The sequence below is a fragment of the Mchenga conophoros genome, linkage group LG6, assembly GCF_057382185.1.
Source record: "Mchenga conophoros isolate Kocher_MC1m ecotype Shallow Benthic linkage group LG6, M_conophoros_male_GT1.1, whole genome shotgun sequence".
In the NCBI taxonomy this organism is placed as follows: Eukaryota; Metazoa; Chordata; class Actinopteri; order Cichliformes; family Cichlidae; genus Mchenga; species Mchenga conophoros.
Genome location: NC_140531.1, coordinates 20,286,946 through 20,307,037, shown reverse-complemented (window position 1 = coordinate 20,307,037; position 20,092 = coordinate 20,286,946). Strand labels below are relative to the sequence as shown.

The following is a 20,092-nucleotide window of genomic DNA, read 5'->3' as shown; positions in this document are numbered from 1 at the left end:
TTTATATGTTGTAAGTGAATAGTTTACATTTCTAAGTCTTAAAAATCAAAAACAATTTTAACTTCATTAGATCGGTGCTGTCCTGTTGAAGATATTGTCTCAAACCCGGCATTGGCAACTAGCATTCTTCACCCTGATTGTAGATATTCACAAAAAGACAACTGGGTAACAAGACAACTCAGTGTCAGTTATCGATCACTTCAGTTATTCTCCTTTATCCAGTTTTACTTTAATACTGAATTAGGGCCCCTCTTGGTGCTCAAAAAAATTCCTTTGGCATCTGCAAAAGAGTTTCTAATAATTATGATGGATTAGACTGCAGTTCATTGTACCTGTGCACTGCAATGGTTTTGCAGATGCTGTAGATGTGACATGCATTAATAATTACCCATATGGAAAAGATATATATAAATCTTATAAAGTTTGTATCTGTCTTGTGTGAAACTTGTATGAAAAGCATACAAGAGTGAAAACAGATATAAGATCCCTTGAAAAATTATATAATGAAACTTGTATGTTTTGGATACTTACTAAAACAATGTATGAAAGTAATGAGAAAGTGGCCACTTTCATGAGTAATCACATATAAGTTTTTACGATTTCTTTTCCATATGGGTAAGAGCAGCAGACAAAAATCAATGTTCAGCTCGAATCACTTTTGCTTGCTGCTAAACCCTCTACTTCATATTCTTGATATATTAATATTAACATAGTTTTATACATAGGTATAATTCTCTAGAATTTAAATTAAACTTAGAAAAGTACAAAACTCTGACTTCCTGTCTCTTGGAACTGAACTGTGGTTGTATTTAACATAAACATTTTACAAACATGGTGTCTAAAGGGATACATAGACTGGATGGCATCATCCTGGTTTTCACCAACACTGACAGGAATCTTGGCCAGGATTTATCCTTTACTGCTTACACTAAACAAATATCGCTCATCTTCATAACTAGAAACTGAAATGGGAGACATACTGAAAGTGATACTGAAAAATTAGTTAATGCAATTGTTACTTGTAGACTGGACTATTGTAATTTAACAGGCTGTTAAAGAACCATGAAAAGCCTGCAGTTGATCCAAGACATGGCAACAAAAGTACAAACAATGACTAGAAAGAGAGCTTATAGGCTGATAGGTGTGCATTAATAGGCAAGCCTGCACTTAAAATGTCACAGAACAACTGATCAAGTACTACAGTCTAACAGAGGGAGGTGAAGTCTATGAAAGGTCCTGCTGTCATCTGATAAACATTCAGTACCCAGCTTAAATACATTACACTATGTGCTATATTCAAAAATAGGCTTCTAATTTAAGAGTACTTAGTAACACTAAGAGTTTGTTAGCAGTGTAAATGTGAGTCATAAAAACATTTAAATAAATATGGTTGGTGTTAAAGGACTGAAATGAAAAGACTTTACACAAAGGTTTACACAAAAACATAATAATGAGGCTACACTTAAAAATCAATCTGGTGCTCTTGGGTAAATCAATTTTCCCTCATTTGTTTAGGATGCAGAAATGAAAGGTATCTAACTATATATAGGGCAAATGCATATTACACTATCTCTACACCAGCAGTCCCCAACTCCTGGGCCATGGACCGGTACCGGTCTGTGAGTCGTTTGGTACCAGGCCGCGAAAGTTGAGGCTTGGATGTGAAATTTATGGTTTTCAGGGTTTTCATCGTTAACTCTTTTCCCATGTTGTAGTTGTGTTATTTTGCAAGAAATATTTATGCGTTACCATAGAGACCAGAGAGCATTAAGGGGCAGAGAGGAGGACGTTACTCTCAAAGTTGTTAGCACATTTCAAGAGGATGCTGCTAATAAATTTACACAATGACACAATGAATTTGTGTTTATTATTATATTTACAAAATACCAAAGTTTTTGTCTTGGTCGTATCATTTTATTTTGTTGTATTTATCCACAACACCTTAAAGGCCGGTCCGTGAAAATATTGTCTGACATTAAACCGGACCGTGGCATAAAAAAGATTGGGGAACGCTGCTCTACACCACCCAGCCATTTTTGTCCTTTTAGTATTAGCATGGACGCATTTGCTTTCACAATGCATTACAACTGTTGACACATCCCTGACCTAACCTTGACCTGTATTTCTAATGGATAGGTGCACAATCAAATTTTGCTGAGGACTAATCATTTTGACACAATAGTTTTATGACTGTTTGCAAAAGACAAAAAATCTTATTTAAAAATATGTTTATATTTAAATAAATTCAATAGCAAATTCCTTCCTGTCTTTCAGGACGGACAGAGGGCAGCCTTGTGTATGGACTCTGAGCAGGCCAGATGGAAACAGAAGAGAAGAGACATGAGAAGGAAGAAAGTTTGATATTAGAGCAATTTGGCACATCTCACAACATCCCTCATAAACTCCAGAATGGAGGCCAGTTTTCAGAGGGAAATTCTCTGCAGATCACTGGGGATAAAAACTGGAACCATTATAAACCCAGCACTGATGCCAACACTTTAAAAAGGCACAGGGAGAACTGCAACAACCCTGCTTCAGAACAAGGGTTGCTGGATCAAGGATCCTACATCATGAATGGAGAACTGATGAATGGAGAGTTAAAGCATGCACTTACTGAACAGTCCTTATTGGTCCATCAGTCCAAGAAAACAAAAATTGATTCTGAGATTAAAGGAAAGGATGACATAAATTCAGATTTATTGGAAAAGTTTCCTGAACTGACAACAACAAATGAATTTGGATGCAATTCCCAAACGTCAGATATTAAGTTCGATAACAGGAACTGCAATTTTCGTAACAGAGATATTTTCTGTGTGCCACGAAATAAACAAGTTCCGAATGGTGCTGTATCATCTCCCTCAACCATAGAAAGCACCCCAGGTGATTTGTTAGAGAAAACTTTGTCTCAGTATTATCCTGAGCAAGTCTCAATTGCACCACAAACGTCTGGGTCACAATTAGATGCTGTCAATAATTCACTGCCTGATAAACTGTCCAGTGAAGGTGCTAAACTTCCCCCTATGACCTCAGGATTGCCCAATTCAGCACAGATGCCTGGCTCACAGCAACAGCAGGCTCAGGCATCTGGAAATACTGAAGGAGGCAACAATTATAACTCTGTCAACTATGTACTAAATGGATACTCCAATAATTTTGGAGCAGACGACCAGCAGACACAACAACATCAGCAGTCAACATCATCTTATTCTGGTGAGGAACTGGCTCTGGGACAGCTGTCAGGCATGATCCTGTCAACAAATAATGCCAAAATCCCACAACAGCATCCAAATGGTGCGCAGTGTTATCAGGATGACACACGTCATCAAGGTGTATATGTAAAAGCCCACCAGGAGTTTAACGGCAGTTCCTTTCCAAACTGCAATAGTTCCCTACAGCCAGCAGAGGCAGAATACGAGTCCTTTCCCAGTTCTGGGACACAGAAACTGGGGCATGGTGAGGAAAACACGTCTAGTCAGCATCTGCAGCATGGCACTGATAGGGATCGCCACTATGGGATTCAAACCCAGAAATTTCAAGAAAATGCTGTAAACCCACTTAGAGCTGAGAGTCAGGGACCCATGGGATCCAGACTCCAACAGTTACACCACACTGGTATAGAAAACGGGATGGAAAACATGTCTCAGCAGAGAGCCAATTTATCTTGTTCTACCCCTAACCAGAGAGGCTGGAGAGAACTGAATTCTTCACATTCCCAACAGCCACCAACAAGTGGCCCATCATCTCAGGCACAAGAGCAGGATCTGTGGAGGAACTTCTCTACTAAGTCTATGTCAGAACAGCAGACAGCTAACCCCCCGGATCATGACCAGATGTTTGAGCCAAACCCAATGCAAAGATTTCAGACACAGAGAGTTTTCTCTGATGGCAGCCAGGGGTCTAACTTCCAGAAGAAACAGCAGGATTATCTGCCAATGCAAACGCATTGTGCTTCAGCTCAGCACAACACTGCCTCTGAGTGGCAGCAATCAAATTCTGAAGGAGCTCAAATGCAGCCGTCTTTAGCCCAGAAAATGCCAGAGCAGCAAAACTTCACTCAAAATCAACAAGTTGACAGTCGCTGCCAATCCCAGATGCAGTCAGAGCGCTTATGTGAGGACAATGACCTCCAGGAAATATTGTCACCTGGGTTTTTGGCAACACAGCAACAACAGCACTGTCAGCTCCAACGGCCAATGTCCCAGCCACCACAATTCGAAGCGCAGCAACTAAAGTCTCCCAGTTACAGACCTCACAGTCAGCCTCAGCCAGGTCAGCAGCTGCTTCAATCCAATCAGCCTTTTGGAAATGGTCCTGCTCAATCCAGCAACCAACACGTCCAGCAAAATGACCATGCAACATTTAGTAATATTAACACAGTAGAGATGTCACAACATCAAAGGCAGTATCCACCAAACTCAGGCAGCACTAACCTCAAGCAATTTCAACCACAGCAGCCTAAAAGCCACTGCCACCAACCCAACCACGTGGACTTTCCCCCAAACTCCACACAGTCACAACCTCATTTACCACAAGGTGCTTTAAGCCAACAGGTCACAAAACAAATGTATCCCAAAGCTGAACAGCAGCTGAAGACATCTTGCACTCAGTTCCAAAGGGGACCTCAACTACCTCTGGGACCGGCAGGTCCCCACGTAGACTTTCAGAGGCATGCAGCCCTACGTATGCACCTGTTACAAAAGCAAGAACGCCAGGGCTCTCCTCAAACCCCTCAGAACTCTAGTGACCCTAAACATATCCAGAGAGCTGTGAAAATGGAAAATGGACCCAGACTTGAAATATCTGGGTTACAGAACCAGGAGCATCAGATACACATGCGAGAGGCAGGTAGAATACAAATTAAGCAGGAAAACCAACAATCTCTGTGTGAGCAAAGTAAGAAGCAGGCAAGTATCATAGCCTCTATGGAACAAAGCCTGAGACAATACCAGCTTTCACCTGTGTTTGAGAAAAAATCCATTGTCATCAATGCATTGAATAAAGTCAAAGTAGAATCTTCTGGGCCTGTCACAATCCTGTCAACCAAAACTGATGTGAATGGAGTAGAATCATCAGCACTTGCCTCATCCACTGAAGTTCTTAAAAAAACACCTGATTCCACCCCTAAGAAGGAACAACTTCTACAAAGTTTTATGGATTCTCCTGTGAAGCTGTTGAATACCCCTATAAAAAATCTTTTAGACACCCCAATGAAAACACAGTATGATATTGCATCCTGTCACTGTGTTGGTAAGTCTCTTAAGTTCAGCCTAAAACAGGATGGGCCAGTTGTATTGTATATATTAATATGTTTTGCTTTATGACTAGAACAAATAAGTGAGAAGGATGAAGGCCCATACTACACTCACTTGGGGGCAGCACCAAGCATTGCTGGCATACGGGAAATGATGGAAAAAAGGTTAACAAAAATCTGAAGTGGAATAATATGACTGTTACATAGCTACAATGTACAGTTTTACCTGTGTTAATTTAATTGCTTTTATTCTGCTTTAAAGGTCTGGCCTAACAGGGCGCGCCATCAGAATTGAGAAAGTAATATACACCGGGAAGGAAGGAAAAAGTACACAAGGATGCCCCATAGCCAAATGGGTACAAATATTTTTTCTATACTCCCCCTGAGACTTCCCTTAAATATCTTTGTGTGCACATATTCCCATACTTTTCATCATTTCAGGTGATTCGTCGATCCGGTGAAGAAGAAAAGCTATTGGTTTTGGTGCGGGAACGCCCTGGCCACAGATGTGCAACAACCTGCATCATTGTTGTAATTCTAGTTTGGGAAGGGATTCTGCCAAGTCTAGCTGACCGCCTCTACCTCGAGCTAAGTGAAACTCTAACAAAACATGGAACCCTCACCCAGAGACGCTGTGCTCTCAATGAGGAGTAAGTGACACCACTGTGTAAATCACATTTAGCCACTCAGACTTGATCTAATATTTGCTATCACATATTTATATAATATAAAAACTGTATCTTAAGGATCTCCTTGCCAGTGCCAAAATATTCCACCATTCTCTAAACCAAACAGTTTTCAGTTTGTTTGTTTTTTTGCGTCCATGGAAAATATAGTTAATGCCTTTGCTTTTATGTATTTCTGTTCATTACTTTTTGTTTTTTTGCTTCAAGTCCAGTTCCCCCTTTGATCATGAGATTATCATTCTGACTATCACAGTCCTAATTTTTGCTCTGCCCTTGCAGGAGGACATGTGCATGCCAGGGATTAGATCCTGAAGCCTGTGGAGCATCATTCTCCTTTGGCTGTTCCTGGAGCATGTACTACAATGGCTGCAAGTTTGCCCGGAGCAAAGTCCCAAGAAAATTCAAGTTACTTGGAGATGATGTGAAGGAGGTACTTTTTGAAGTTTAAAATATTATTCACATTGTGTTTACCTTGATTAAGCTGACATGCTATTCATCTTAATGCTTACAATTTTCCATTTAGGAAGAGAGAGTGGAGAGCAACTTTCAAAATCTGGCAACTTTACTGGCTCCCTTGTATAAAACTATGGCACCTGAAGCTTATGGAAACCAGGTGAATATCTGGACATATTTTTCTTTCTTTCTTAAACTAAAATAAAAAATTAAAATACAGTTTCTTATTACCTGGTAAAACCTAAACCAATTAACATTTACATACTGCACATATATTTATATGTGGCTAATGCAAATTGCAAACAGGGAAGTTTTTGGAGAATTTTATCCACCAGAGGGGATTTTAAATCAAAGAATCAAGATGTGAAGGCTTTTCACTTTAATTCTGGGAGTTTCTTAAAAATGACACTGAAACTTTTTCAAAATTACAGCCATTTTGGTACAGTGCTTTATTCTCTAAAGCTCAAAAGTACGAAAAAAAGCCCAACTACATATTTTTTTTAATAAAATCTATTGCTTTCAATGACAGCCTAAAGTCAACTCTTTTATCACACCTAGATTGTTTGATTTAAGATCAGTGTTTGTGGTGTACAGAGGCAAAGAAAACCTGTCCTTGTCCAAATTTTTATAGACCTTTCTTACAAGAAAGCTGTATATTACTGTTAAGCAGCCAAGATTCAATCTTGTTCTCTGGCATGTATGAAAATGCTAGATCAATGCTGCAAGTGCATAACTTAGGCCTGTTTATCACTGTAAACAGTCATTGTAAAGTGAGTGGGTTACTAAAACCCAAGAGGCAATACGAGTGAAGATCTTTATCCTATGATGGAACATTTCTATCTCGATGGTGTCATTTCTTCTATAATGAAAATGTCCTCATTTATAGGGTAAGAGAAATCCCTAAATGTAAAATGATGTGCACCATAAATTATACTTTTATAGTCAGCTGATCTCACCCTAGTTGAACACCCATGGAAAAGCCGAGGGGAATCATGTGGTCTATATTAAAAAACAAAATAAAGGAACTGTAAAAATTGTCTTCGTGTAAACAGTTTTGAAGAATTGTCATAAGTGATTTATGCTACCCTAGTAGAACACCTTATGTTGGCTTATCATTTTGTTGTTTTTTGTAGTGACCTTCACAAACTTTTAGGCAGCTTATTTAAATTAACTTCTTTTTGTTCCTGAACACAGGTGGAACATGAACATAGGGCTTTGGATTGCCGTCTTGGGCTCAAGGATGGCCGTCCTTTCTCTGGGGTTACTGCTTGTATGGATTTCTGCGCCCATGCTCATAGAGACCTCCACAACATGCAGGGTGGCAGCACTGTGGTAAGGATAAAAAAGGGAAACACATTTCTCTAAGTACTTTAGAAAAATGCCGGTTTTTGAATTTATGGCTTTGCATAAATTCAACCTGCAAAGCCATTTAATTCAGATAGTAATTCTTTTATTTTTTTTTCAGGTGTGTACATTAACGAGGGAGGATAACAGAGGGATTGGAAAGATTCCAGAGGATGAGCAGCTTCATGTCTTACCTCTTTATAAAGCTTCCAACACTGATGAATTTGGAAGTGAGGAAGGTCAACAAGAAAAAATAAAGTCAGGGGCTATCCAAGTTCTCAGTGTTTTCCGCCGCCAGGTGCGCATGCTTGCAGAGCCTGCTAAATCTTGCCGACAAAAAAAGCTGGATGCTAAGAAAGCAGCTGCCAACAAGAATGCCATGCTGGAAAGCTCCAACGATAAAGGAGAGAAGGCCAAATCAAAAGCTGGCACTTTTGAGAATTCTACTCAGAGCAATCCAATGGCAGGTAGGGTAACAAATTATTTTCTCTTCATAGGTATCCATTGATTTCTCTGAACTGAGCGGTTTCTGTCATATTTCAGGCTTGCTTCCAGAACAAAATGAGGTGTGCATCAGAAGTTAGTGAGGGTGCTCTATGCCTATACAGCTTACCAGGGCTGTATAGGTTGGACAGGTTTTACCGTTGGAAAAACATGAAATGTATTCTAAAAAAAAAAAAAATAAAACATTACATCTTTATTGATTTATGTAGATATATAACTTTTCATTAATGGTACAGTGTAGGTTGTCAAATGTGTCTTTGTGGGGGAAAGCGTTAAACATGTTTTTTCTTTGTAGCAACATATTGTTGGAACACTAAATTGAACACCAAAAGACCCACAAATAATGATTTTACAAAAGGTGACACAATGGATTTTGTTTTCCAGGACTTATTCCAGGTGCTGTAGGAGCAACCCGTCAATCATGTCAGCCACAACACCCCCTAGGGGTCCATCAGCAGCAGCAACACCACCAGAGCATTCTCCCTCCTTATCCTGGCTCAACAAATGCTGCTTTCTCCAGGTTTCCCAACCATAATGGGTCTTTTCCAAGCACTTCAAAGCCAGGAAGTATATATCCCCATCAGCCATCATCTTCCAGCCCTTATCCTTCCCCACTCCATGCATCAAACTCATACATGAATGCATCCAATCGTCCATACCTCGGTTATCAATGTAATGGAGGAATTCCCTTTGACAACTACAATCCATATTATCCCCCAAACCCAAAGCACTTAGAAATGTATCGACAACAACGGCCGACACTTTACTCAGAGCAGCAGTATGGTATACGGCGTTATGAGGTCAATTACCCACCAAGATATGGTGAGCCAGGCTTACAGGTCAATGGTTATAATGCCAGCAGCATTAGACCAGTTCCTCCCATGCGACCTTATGGACCTTATACTCCTAACAGCGCCTCAGATCCCCAGTTTCTGGACCCCCTCTCAAGAGCATCCTCAGCCCATGCAGGCGTAGATTACAAAACTGCTATGAGCAAAGGCAATCGGTTTGGAGAATGCCCAAATCCATATCTGCCCCAGAACCCTCAAATGCTGTCCCCAGGCCAAGATCCTTTCCATTTGCAAATCAAAGCAGAGATGGGTATGCCTGGTCCACAAATGCTTTCTGCTCAGTCTGGCAGTATGTGTTTAAACCCTGAAACACAGTCAGGGTTAAGGTTGCCAAATGGAAGCCTCATGGGTTCCAGTATCAAGCTGGAGCCTGGAACACCACAGACACCCACCACGCCGCAAAAGCCAGAGCTGTGGTCAGACAACGAGCACAATTTCTTAGACCCTGATATTGGTGGAGTGGCTGTGGCACCTAGCCATGGCTCTGTCCTTATTGAGTGTGCAAAACGGGAGCTCCATGCGACAACGCCCCTTAAAAATCCAGATCGCACCCACCCAACCCGTATTTCCTTAGTGTTCTACCAGCACAAAAATTTGAATGAAGCCAAGCATGGTTTGGCACTGTGGGAAGCAAAGATGGCAGAAAAGGCTAGAGAGAAAGAAGAAGAAGCAGAGAGGAATGGCGGTGAGGGGACTCCTAGCAAGACCAGCAAAAAGGGGCCTAAACGTGAGCATTTAGAGTCATCAGAGACCACAGGGGAGCCTCCTTACAAACGTTATATCAAGGCACTAATGGAGGGATCTTTGTCATGCACAACAAACACGTATGTCAGTACATCTCCGTACGCCTTCACCAAGGTTACAGGGCCTTACAGCCAGCTTGCGTAGAAAACACTCATTAAGAAGACCCTTGAAGGTGCTATGACAAACAAGACCACAGGCACCAATGCCCTCCCATCACCCTTTTGTTGTAAAAGGAACCTGTGATTAGATGAGCTACAAATCACCTTTCACCTCTTTAACAATCAAGCTTTACCCGTTTACCCTACAAAGGTTGTATTTATTCTTCTTTGGTAACTTTTGCAAGATACAAACTCTCTGGTGCTTTTACTCTGATACACACGGATCTATTTTAGCTGTAAAGAGTGAGTTTTGGTGGTTTTTAATTTTCTTTCAAAGTTTTTTGGAGATATAATCTTGGCATAAAACACTGACTTTTTGTAAATGACAACATTCACGGTGCTAAAAAATTATGCTTATTACCTTTTATTTTAATTCAAATGCCTTTACACTAACTGCACAGATAAATGTCAGCGGGACACCGGAAATATCATGCCAACATACAAAATGCTTTTCGAAAAGCCAGTGTTTTTTAAAACACATTTGGTAATGATAGTTGAAGCTGAAAAAAGTTTTGGTAGTACCTTTAAATTATAAGATCTGGTAAAAGCATATGTCTGCATTGAAAGCATGTCATTTCTAAGCAACACATTGTGACATTCATGAATTTGTAAGGACTTGGGGGTTGTATGAACAATCCATAAAGGTGTCCATGCAAAAGTTTTAACAGTTTTATCAATTGCTGGTGCTTCTTTCACTTTCCTATGTCATTTTTACTGTAAATTGAGCCATTCTTTTATGGTGCATTTTTGAAAGAAAAAAAAAACAGAGAGAAAGATCTCGGTTTTTCTGGTTCTTTTTCCAGGGTTCCTTTGTTTATCAATTTTTTTTTTAAACGTTCCTTACAACAGGTTAATTGAACACACCTGGTGATTGTGAATATTACATGTAGATTTTTCTGTGGTGCTTAGTAAATGTGCTTTTTAAACACTGAGAAACATGATACTGGGTAAGCTCAGTGTCAGTTTCAGAGGGCAGCTGGCTTGCTGTGTGGTCTTTACTTATTGTAATCTAACTGTAAGATAAACAGGTGAGATTTGTACAGTAAATTAATATTCCTTTTGGAATTCCTGTTAGAGATTTTTTGTTGCAAAGAATGCTAACAGCCTGTTTCACTGTATTTCTTTGGGTTTCAAATGAATCTATTCATAAGGTGCTACTCAACCTACTAGAAACATAAAATGTGAGACTCTTTGGGAGGTGAGAAGGCTTTTAAATAGTGTACAGTACAAACCTGTCATATACCTCAAACATTTGGCAATAGGATTATAACATCTTTTTCTTTCTTTATTCGTTTATTATTTTCAAAATGTTGATCACACTTAAAATTCAGGCCACCAAAAGGCATAAAAGTTCATTTCTTACTTTCTTATGAATCTGCAAGAAAGTATTACTTGAACTTGAATCTTTAATATTACTGCAAAAATCAGGGACATTTTCAACTAATTTTGTGTACATCTGCATTGCCTGTATTAATGTGGTTGGTTTTTTTTTCATATTCAGGGACTTGCCATTGCATCCTGAATCCCAATATGGTTCTTGTTTGTTATATTTCACACAAAATTATTTTGTGTGGAAAAATATACTTTCCTGCAGTTTTGTACGTATATTTTAGCAAGGAGAATGGAGGTAATAGTAATCTGAACATATATGCACTGAGCTGACTAAAGGGAATGATATTGACTTAAAAAAAAACAAAAAAACAACAAAAAGCAATTTTTTGCTTATGTTACGAAGCAAGACCAGAGCAGTGATTAAAATAGTTGCACATCTTTGTGCCTGTGTATACATTTATTTATAACCACTAAGCAACTGTACAATGACTTCTTCCCAATCTATTTGATTGAATTAATGTAATTAAATTAATGACAGTCATGCTAAAGCAACAACTCACCCCACTTTTCAATATTCATTTTCTTAAAGCACTTCATTTCTTTTTCAGGAAAAAAAAATGTAATGTAGAATTTCAAAACGTTTTATTTAAACAGATTGTTTATGTGTTAAAAAAAATAAATTATGTCACAATGTACATACCAAGAATTTGTATTTCAGGAGTATAACTCATTCTTCAATGTTCATGTTGGTTCTTTTTGTTTGTCAATTCTACCATAGTTCGTCCTTTGAGACCCTTTCCCAAGTTAAAATGATTTTGGTTAGATAATCCAGAAAGTTTTTTGTAAATATTACACTCACTGTCGCTGCAATGGTTACAGTTATAGTATCCCCATAGTTCAGTCAGTAGTTCTAGTTTTTTTTTTTTTAATCTGTTCTGTAAAAATAATCATATAGAAATGTTAAATTTCATTGTACAGTACCCAGCTACAGTAGCAGGTCGTTGTTGAGAGAGCCAAGGTGTAGTAAGAAATAGCGGGTTAAAAAGCATAGCCATACTTGAAGATGCTTCAGAGTGATTCTGAGTGAGTCAACATTACTTGAATGATTTTCTGGGCTTAGCTAGTATGCTCATCTCAAAGGTTAAGCCAGCAGTTCATACACACTTGGTCTTTTTGCAGTTAGACACTAAAAGGTATAAAAAAAAAAGTGCAACTTTTTGCCTGTAATTTTACTTTTTTAAAGCTTCCCTAGTTCTCTTGAAGTTTGGTATGCTACAAAAGAAAAAAGAAAATCAAATTGAGGATGGGTATTAATACTGTAAGTATTGTAATGTACTGAATGCAGTTTATTTGAAAGCTGTTTATTATATCATTCCTGATGTTGCTGATATGTGGGTGTTTTTTTAAATAAAATTTATATTTATTTAAAGCACTTTTATTTGTTACTTCCAAGTTAATCACAATATCTAAATTCTGTGTTTTATCCACAAGTTGAAATTTGTGATGTGAACTTATAAAACACACATAATGTTTAAGATTTTCCTTTTAATTTACACAAACGTTTACTTGTTACATATAAAGTGTGTGGTTCTGTATCTGCAAGAACAATTACATTTGTACAGGAAATTAGAGGACTATATAAATATAAACTAGACATGGCCACAACAGTCCTGGAATACAAATACAGCATGATTCACAATCATAAAAAAGGAGTCCTTTTTCCCCCATGACAAATAATAATTGGCATACTAGCAAAAAATTCAAACACGTGTCACTTGTGGCACCATAAATCAGACCAGACTTCAAGTCTGGTACTTTAGCACAATTCTTCACTTGGTGTGTTTCTTTTATTCAACAAATAACAGAGTGTCGATGGCTCTCTTTTAAATGGCTCCATACAAAATAAGATTGCAGAAGAATCCCTCATTAGGTGTTCAGACGTTTTGACTGTATCCATGCTGTTTTGGGAGTGTCAGACAAAATGCCACTTTTCCACTGTGCAAGAAGAGGTTTAGAATGGCAAAGAATTATTTAAAATGTATCTCTTTTATTTTTTTAATTGGACAACTGTTGCAAAGCAATTTCCCTGTGTGGAAATCCAAGTATGATTCTTGGAATACGTTCTTCTCTCTCACTTTTATTTATTCATCGATTAATTTATGTAGCTAGAAATATATTAATAAGTCTTTTTTTTTTTTTTACTTACCCTCTGGAGACACAGGATGTGCGCTGCCAAATGCAGGAGCCTGGAGAATGAAAATATAAAAATAAACCTACCACACTTACTCATCGTGTAGCTTTATATCTTACTGCTGCAATGGCTACCAATAGTGTGAAACAAGAACTAGTAAAGTTCTTACCAACTGAACTACTTCTCTGGCCTCATCAGTGGTACATCTCCAAGGGCTATCACAACATAACGTGTTTTTGCTGAAGAAAAAAGCAAAGAGTAGTGCTCATTATACTTTCATAGCCAGTTACACCTTTACATCATATGCAAACACATAAAGCAGGAGTTTTGTCTTCAACTAACTTACCAGTCAATTCCTCCAGTATTTTTTTGCTTCTGTACTAGTGCCCTCCAGTGCTCGTGGGTGGACTTAATGATCTCAACTGCAAAGTCCTATCAACAGAGATAGAGACTATTTTGTTTTTTGCTGCCTCTTTCGCTAACTGCATGGACTGCAACTAGTAGCAGACTGTCATGTCATATGATTGTTACAAAGGTAGTAAGTACCTTGTCTTTGAACTCCCCATTGAATCCAAATTTGTTTTCAGGCTTTCCATCCGGCACCTTATATTTCCTAAACCACTCAACAGTGGCCTCTAAATGACCGGGTCGGTTCTTGCGGACATCCTCTATATCTGCAGAAAAAACACATTCAATAACATGAATTTGGGAACTAAATTGTGCAGCAAATATTTAGTGAGAAAATTTACAGTTAGCAGTTTCTAAGATTATAATTTATGACACAATGTAGCTATACAACACTAATACAACAACAGGATTCAAGTTAAAATGAATGCAGGGTTAACAATATTTAGAACATGCTGTATGAGGTTAAGAAATGCATTAAACATGTTGGCTAGGGTACAGTGTGTTTTGGAAAGACACGTTGAATATAAACACAGCAATGTTTACAGCAAAACCTCCACAGGGTACAGACTTAACTACAGAGTGCAAGTCTGCATTTCTCCCATGATGTCTGTGTTGGATAAACAATCAACTGAATCTGAAATGGGCAGGTACATTAGTATCTCGCTCCTGGTACGTGGGCAAATGCAAATCTGACAAGTAGTGCATACTGGCTGCATAGCTAACCTTAAACAGCTCTACATGTGCTTAATCTTCTTGTATAGAATAAGCAGATGAAAATGAAATGGTATTTTTGAATCAGGGTAGAGAGCAGATCACTTTATCATTTTGAATCTGCCTTAATCTTTCTGCTGCCATGAAACAGTAAAATAATTACTAATAATCACTAATGTACGTTAAATTAATTACATGTTACCAGTTCTTGACTTTCATTAGTTTAAAACACTCACTATTTAGATTTTTGGCATCAGGGTCTTCAGCATTGATAGCTATGACCTTCCAGTCCATTTCTCCTTCATCAATCATGGCCAAGATGCCAAGCACTTTTACTTGGATAACCTGACCAGTAGAGCACACCTGAAGAACCAAACAACACATAATAAATCATCAATTAATAAAAAGCAATACTACATAAATTGCACATGTATATACACTCACTGACCACATCATTAGGTGCACCTGTTCACCTAACTGATAGCACAAATATCTAAGACTCATGATTCATTAGATATGACTTGCTAGCAATCCTAGAAAGGGGTACCTAATAGAATGTTTCTAATAAAATCAATGTACAGATTTAAGCTGTATTACCTGGGTGCCTATGTCACAAACATCAATGGGGTCATTGTCACCACAGCAATTAGTTTCTTTGTCTTTCTGGCCCGGGTCTTCCCACGTCTTCAGTTCAAGCATGTAAGAAAACAATCATGCAGGTATTTGTAAAATATAATTATTGGAATATATTTAAATACAACAAAATGAACTGCAGTACTGTTATTTTGAAACAGATATGATGAAAATGAAGAAGGAGGAGGCTTATCTCATACTGTGCTTTTCCTCACCTGTGGAAGTGCCCCATAATTCCAAATGTAACCTTTATGGGGAAATATGTTGGCAACATAGCGGAGCTTTCCTTTCTTTTCATCCTGCTTGATCGGATTCAGCGGTTCCTTTATCGCAATCTGGGAATTGAAGCAATTATGAAGGTGTGTGTTTTTATGTGCATGTTTGTTGTTTTTCCACTGTTGAAGCGCAGCTGAAGAAATTAGGTAAATAACTTTCACTTCTTAAATGTCAGGAACTCCCCAAAATTCACTTTCATGCTTAGCTAGCTAGCTAAATGAAAACAGCTTCAGGGCACTGCTATTCTAACTTCAGAAGTGGGAGGCAACTCATTCCATTACATTTTAAATGCGGTATAAATTTCCTTGTGGTGAGTTACATTTAGTTTTGTAAGTCAGTTACAACTCAAAAAGCCACATCAAATGCTTATCTAAAGATAAATAAAGTGTCTTCCGGTTGTCGTTATGCTATCTGACTTAAAAACAAAACCACGACTACAATTTCTTAAAAACAGATGACTGTGCATAATAACCTTTTTTCCAGTGCAACAGCAGTTGTCATAGGGTATAGTAGAATGTAATGTGTGATACCTTACCTGTAGCATGTACGTACATGACTACTTTATCTATTCTTACCTCCATTTTAGCATTTGACCATCTCGGTACCTCCACCACCATGTTGTAGAGCACCTGAGAGAAACCAAGAAAGCCGAATACATTATCCTGATTGTTTTACAGTGGGCCAAAACTCAAGACTGGAACAAAGTCGCGGGCTAACGTTAATATTTATTGAAATATATTTAATCCTCCAGATATAAGAATGAATCTTTTCTTATGGACTCAAACACGTTTTGCTGAAAAACTGAATATGGAACAAGCAAAGCTTAATACTAAACAATATATATATGAGCTGTATAATACCAGTAGGCCAGCTAGCAATTTGGTTTGGCTTCGCGGGCCAAATGTAATTAGGCTGCGGGCCAAATTTGGCCCGCGGGCCAGAGTTTGACACCTAAATGGTAGAAGTGACCTGAAACACTTAATCGAACTTTACCTCACTCTCACTCTTCTTGGACTTTTTAGCAGGTACATCATTTTCCTTAAGAAAATAAAATAAATAAAAATGGTTAGAATATTAGATTCATGTGAAAACAGACCTTTGCTATCTAACCCTTACCTGTTCTGTCTCTGCTATTAGTGGAATATCATGGAATGGCGAAATGTATTTCCCATCTGAGGTTTCTAAAAAACAAAAAAACAAAACATAAATTAAAACTTTAGCAAAGTACTTCTGTGCATAAACATTTTACGCTTAACACACATTTTACAATTGAATTCCAGACGTCTGTGTAGGGAACAAAAACTTAAATCTTGTTATTTTTGAGGTGATTGGATATCTATATCTTGACACTTTCCACACAAACATCATAAGAGATGTCACAACAGTTTTTTTAAACAGACTAATCGGCATAAAATACAAAGAAAAAAATCATAATAATGACAATGATGTCATAGTTCATATTTCAAAGAACTGGGGTGCCACTTGTTCCTGGTGTTTAAAATATAAGTATTACTCATATTTTTTTTTATTTTTTTATTTAGGACAGTGCGTGTTAATGAACATAAATGTAAAAAAAATAAAATTACATGAATGTAAACATACCAGATTATAGCCAAGGGCTAATTTCCATCTGTTGTCCTTAAGCATAAAAAATAGACATAATAATTCATAAAAATTCATCATTCATTCATAATAAAAACTCCATCACCAAACTTACACATACACACCATTCTGTTCCCAAATAAAACATTAAAACTATACAACTCATACATGATCACACACTTGATTTGTCCATAACCAGTTTTTAACCTTTGCCTTAAACAAATTGAGTGTAGAGCATTCTCTAATGGGTTGAGGAAGACTGTTCCACAGATGGCCTCCCTTGACAGAGAGGACATTCTGCCCAAATGCTGTCCGTCTGTGGGGTATAAACAAGTCTCCTTGGATTGAAGCTCGAGTGGTCCTGTCTGAGCTTTATGCCTAATGAACTGCTTTAGTGGTGGTGGAGCATATCACTCAGGCAGGGACTGTTTACTTGGGCTTTTGAAGTGGGGGTTGTATGAGGTTCTGATGAGTCAGTGTTACCTGCAGTTGACGGCAATAAGCACAACCTCAAGCAAAAAGGAGAACTGACTGGCACAGAAATTGCCACTGCTTTAGCTCCCATTAGGAAGCTCTTCACCACAAGGAAGTGAAACTTTAACGTCCCACCAGATTCCACTGACCAAAAACAGTTATGTTACCTCCCAAAAACATAAGGTCTTAATTAACTGCCGCCTCAGTCAGTTAGTGAAAATGACATTCACACCAACTAGACTAGCAACCCCTGTTTTGTCCTTGTGTCCACAAATCAACAGACTTTGGTGTATGTTGTCACATGCAACAGAACAGAGACAAATATATATACACGGTCAAGCCTTTAAGCTATTACTGGTGCAGCAAAACAAAGCTTCAAGGGACGAGGTTACACTCAGACAGTGCACCGAGGACAGACACAAGCCTTGCAAACACTGCTTTACAGAAGAACAGCTTTACAAAACACAGCATCAAACTATAACAGTATTAATGACGCTGTCGGCTAATATCTTTTGAAAACATATTTTAATTGATATACTGCCCAGTCATAGGTACACTATTACTCTACTTTCTCAATGCCAATGGAGGAAACTAGAAAGTGAGGTAAAATCAAAAGCTTTTCAGTTTCAGACAGTTTTGCAGGGTTCAATAAATGTGCAAATACTTTTGATGTTAATCTATTCATTGATCATTATTATTATTATTATTGTTATTATTATTATTATGCAGGTGGGAAAAATAAATTATTAACCTAAACTGCTCAATCTTCTGACAAAGTTTCATTATGAGTCTTATTATTTGACTAAACAATAATAAATTATCTACATAAATCACAGGCATCAGTACAGCCCTTCTATTGTGGCCAAAGCTTTAAGAAGTTCCTGTATTACTGACAGTAACAGGAAAAGAACAATTGGCTTTCTAATGCACAATACCAAAGCAATGTTCAATCCCAAACACACTCTCAGGTGTATGTTTTGCAGTGCATTTCCATGCATGCAGCCCACACGTTAGTGCACTGCAGTGTGCATGTTGTTGCTGCATGTCTGCAGCCTTCTGCTTGAAACAAGATGAATCAAATATTACAGCATTTTCTTTAAAATTGTGATTCAAATTCCCTTTTTTTTTTAAAGCAATTATTATTGTGAAAAGCAAAAATGCATTCATTTCCAGTCCAGTTTCCTCATTACTACCATGTGCACACTATAACTTGAATATTCATGTTTATTGATACTTGCATTTTCATTTAAAAAGTGGCACTTTTACATTTTCTGGTAATTTACTGATGCAGCAGTAAAGCGCTAACAGTGAGGTCATACAACACATTTTAATACTCCAAGAAAACAGTGCCTTGTAGTGTGAACAAACTGGACTGCCCCAACTCCTTACACTCTCCTGGCTTGGGCTTGGTGCCATTCACAATCTGAACCAGAATAGTTTATTTTAGTTTTTCAGCTTCTCTCCTCCTTATCACAATAATGTTCACGAGGAAGCTAAATGTATTTGTTTAATTAAGTTAGGCTTTTGTCACTGAGGAAGCACTGGAGTTCCCTGCTCAGGTGTAGATTGCGATCACACAGCACCACATCAGAGTTCAACCCCAGTGCGGTTTTGGGGTCAAGCATGGACCTTTGCTGTGCCTGAATAAAGCTTTATATCTGGTTTCATCCCTGTTGTTACATTTTGATAAAGAAAATTCATGATCTACAACACGGTTTGACTTGATATGATGTGTCTTGATGATAGAAATGCATCCATTTTCGGTTTTGCTTGAGGTTTTGCATGACTGGCATCCACGTGGCCAACAAACAGGAAGTACAACCCACGAGGAACACGCACCTCTTCCTCGTTTCGCGTACTTTCAAAACACGTGACAACGACGGCTAGCGTTAGCGGGATTTTGGCACTAAAAGCAAAGCCGCAAAAGAGCCGCTTGGGCAGGAAATATAACTCAAAGGTCAAGCGTTTACCTTGACCTGCATGTCGACTTATGGTTACCACAACACGGTCGGACACCAACCTTTGAGACTGTGCTAACCAGCTGCAGCATTCAATGCAAAAACAGGCATGGTTCCTTTCACAATGGCGGAAATTAACTTACTAAAATAAAGCCGGTAGTCGGGAGAGTTCTGGTGTCCTCTCTGCTCCGTTTGATAGTGCATCGTTTTTCTGAAATAACACTGGTGCGAAACAGCTGCTGCTTGTGCAATAACTTTGCGGCTAGAGGCGGAAAATGTGCCGAAAACTGTCACCAAACACCGGACCGATGAGCGTAACATCAGTGCGCTCATTATACACTTCTTACTTCCCCCGTCTTAGTTCCTGCTTCCCGTCCTCCAGCTTCTGTTTCAACAGCCTCGGCGTGAAACCGCGGGCTTCCGGTCAGCGCGTTTCAAAATAAAACACCCCAAAGCTGCGGACGTAGTTTTGTGTGACGCAGTTTCTACATGAAGGTGCGAATGTACTGTATATTT

At 38.4% G+C, this 20,092-nt stretch overlaps 2 protein-coding genes across 2 annotated transcripts in view; one reads left to right on the top strand and one right to left on the bottom strand.

Moving 5' to 3' along the window:
* tet2 (tet methylcytosine dioxygenase 2) overlaps positions 1–12,755 on the top strand; it is a 30,542-nt gene extending 17,787 nt beyond the window's left edge. The window contains exons 2-10 of the mRNA XM_085276700.1: positions 2,275–5,247; positions 5,326–5,416; positions 5,514–5,607; positions 5,693–5,901; positions 6,217–6,367; positions 6,461–6,550; positions 7,585–7,722; positions 7,856–8,201; positions 8,623–12,755. Of these exons, the coding sequence (XP_085132826.1) occupies positions 2,319–5,247; positions 5,326–5,416; positions 5,514–5,607; positions 5,693–5,901; positions 6,217–6,367; positions 6,461–6,550; positions 7,585–7,722; positions 7,856–8,201; positions 8,623–9,977 (5,403 nt within the window). The 5' untranslated portion in view covers positions 2,275–2,318 and the 3' untranslated portion in view covers positions 9,978–12,755. The remainder of the gene's footprint in view (positions 1–2,274; positions 5,248–5,325; positions 5,417–5,513; positions 5,608–5,692; positions 5,902–6,216; positions 6,368–6,460; positions 6,551–7,584; positions 7,723–7,855; positions 8,202–8,622) is intronic.
* On the bottom strand, positions 11,949–19,982 carry ppa2 (inorganic pyrophosphatase 2). Its single transcript, XM_085276701.1, has 12 exons — positions 19,720–19,982; positions 16,659–16,723; positions 16,536–16,580; positions 16,118–16,171; positions 15,482–15,601; positions 15,231–15,317; positions 14,870–14,996; positions 14,061–14,188; positions 13,861–13,946; positions 13,684–13,753; positions 13,530–13,569; positions 11,949–13,318 (listed from the first exon to the last, which is right to left on the bottom strand). The coding sequence occupies exons 1-12, from the start codon at positions 19,907–19,909 to the stop codon at positions 13,296–13,298; spliced, it is 1,035 nt and encodes a 344-aa protein (XP_085132827.1). The 5' UTR covers positions 19,910–19,982; the 3' UTR covers positions 11,949–13,295.
* Positions 19,983–20,092: the final 110 nt, after the last annotated feature.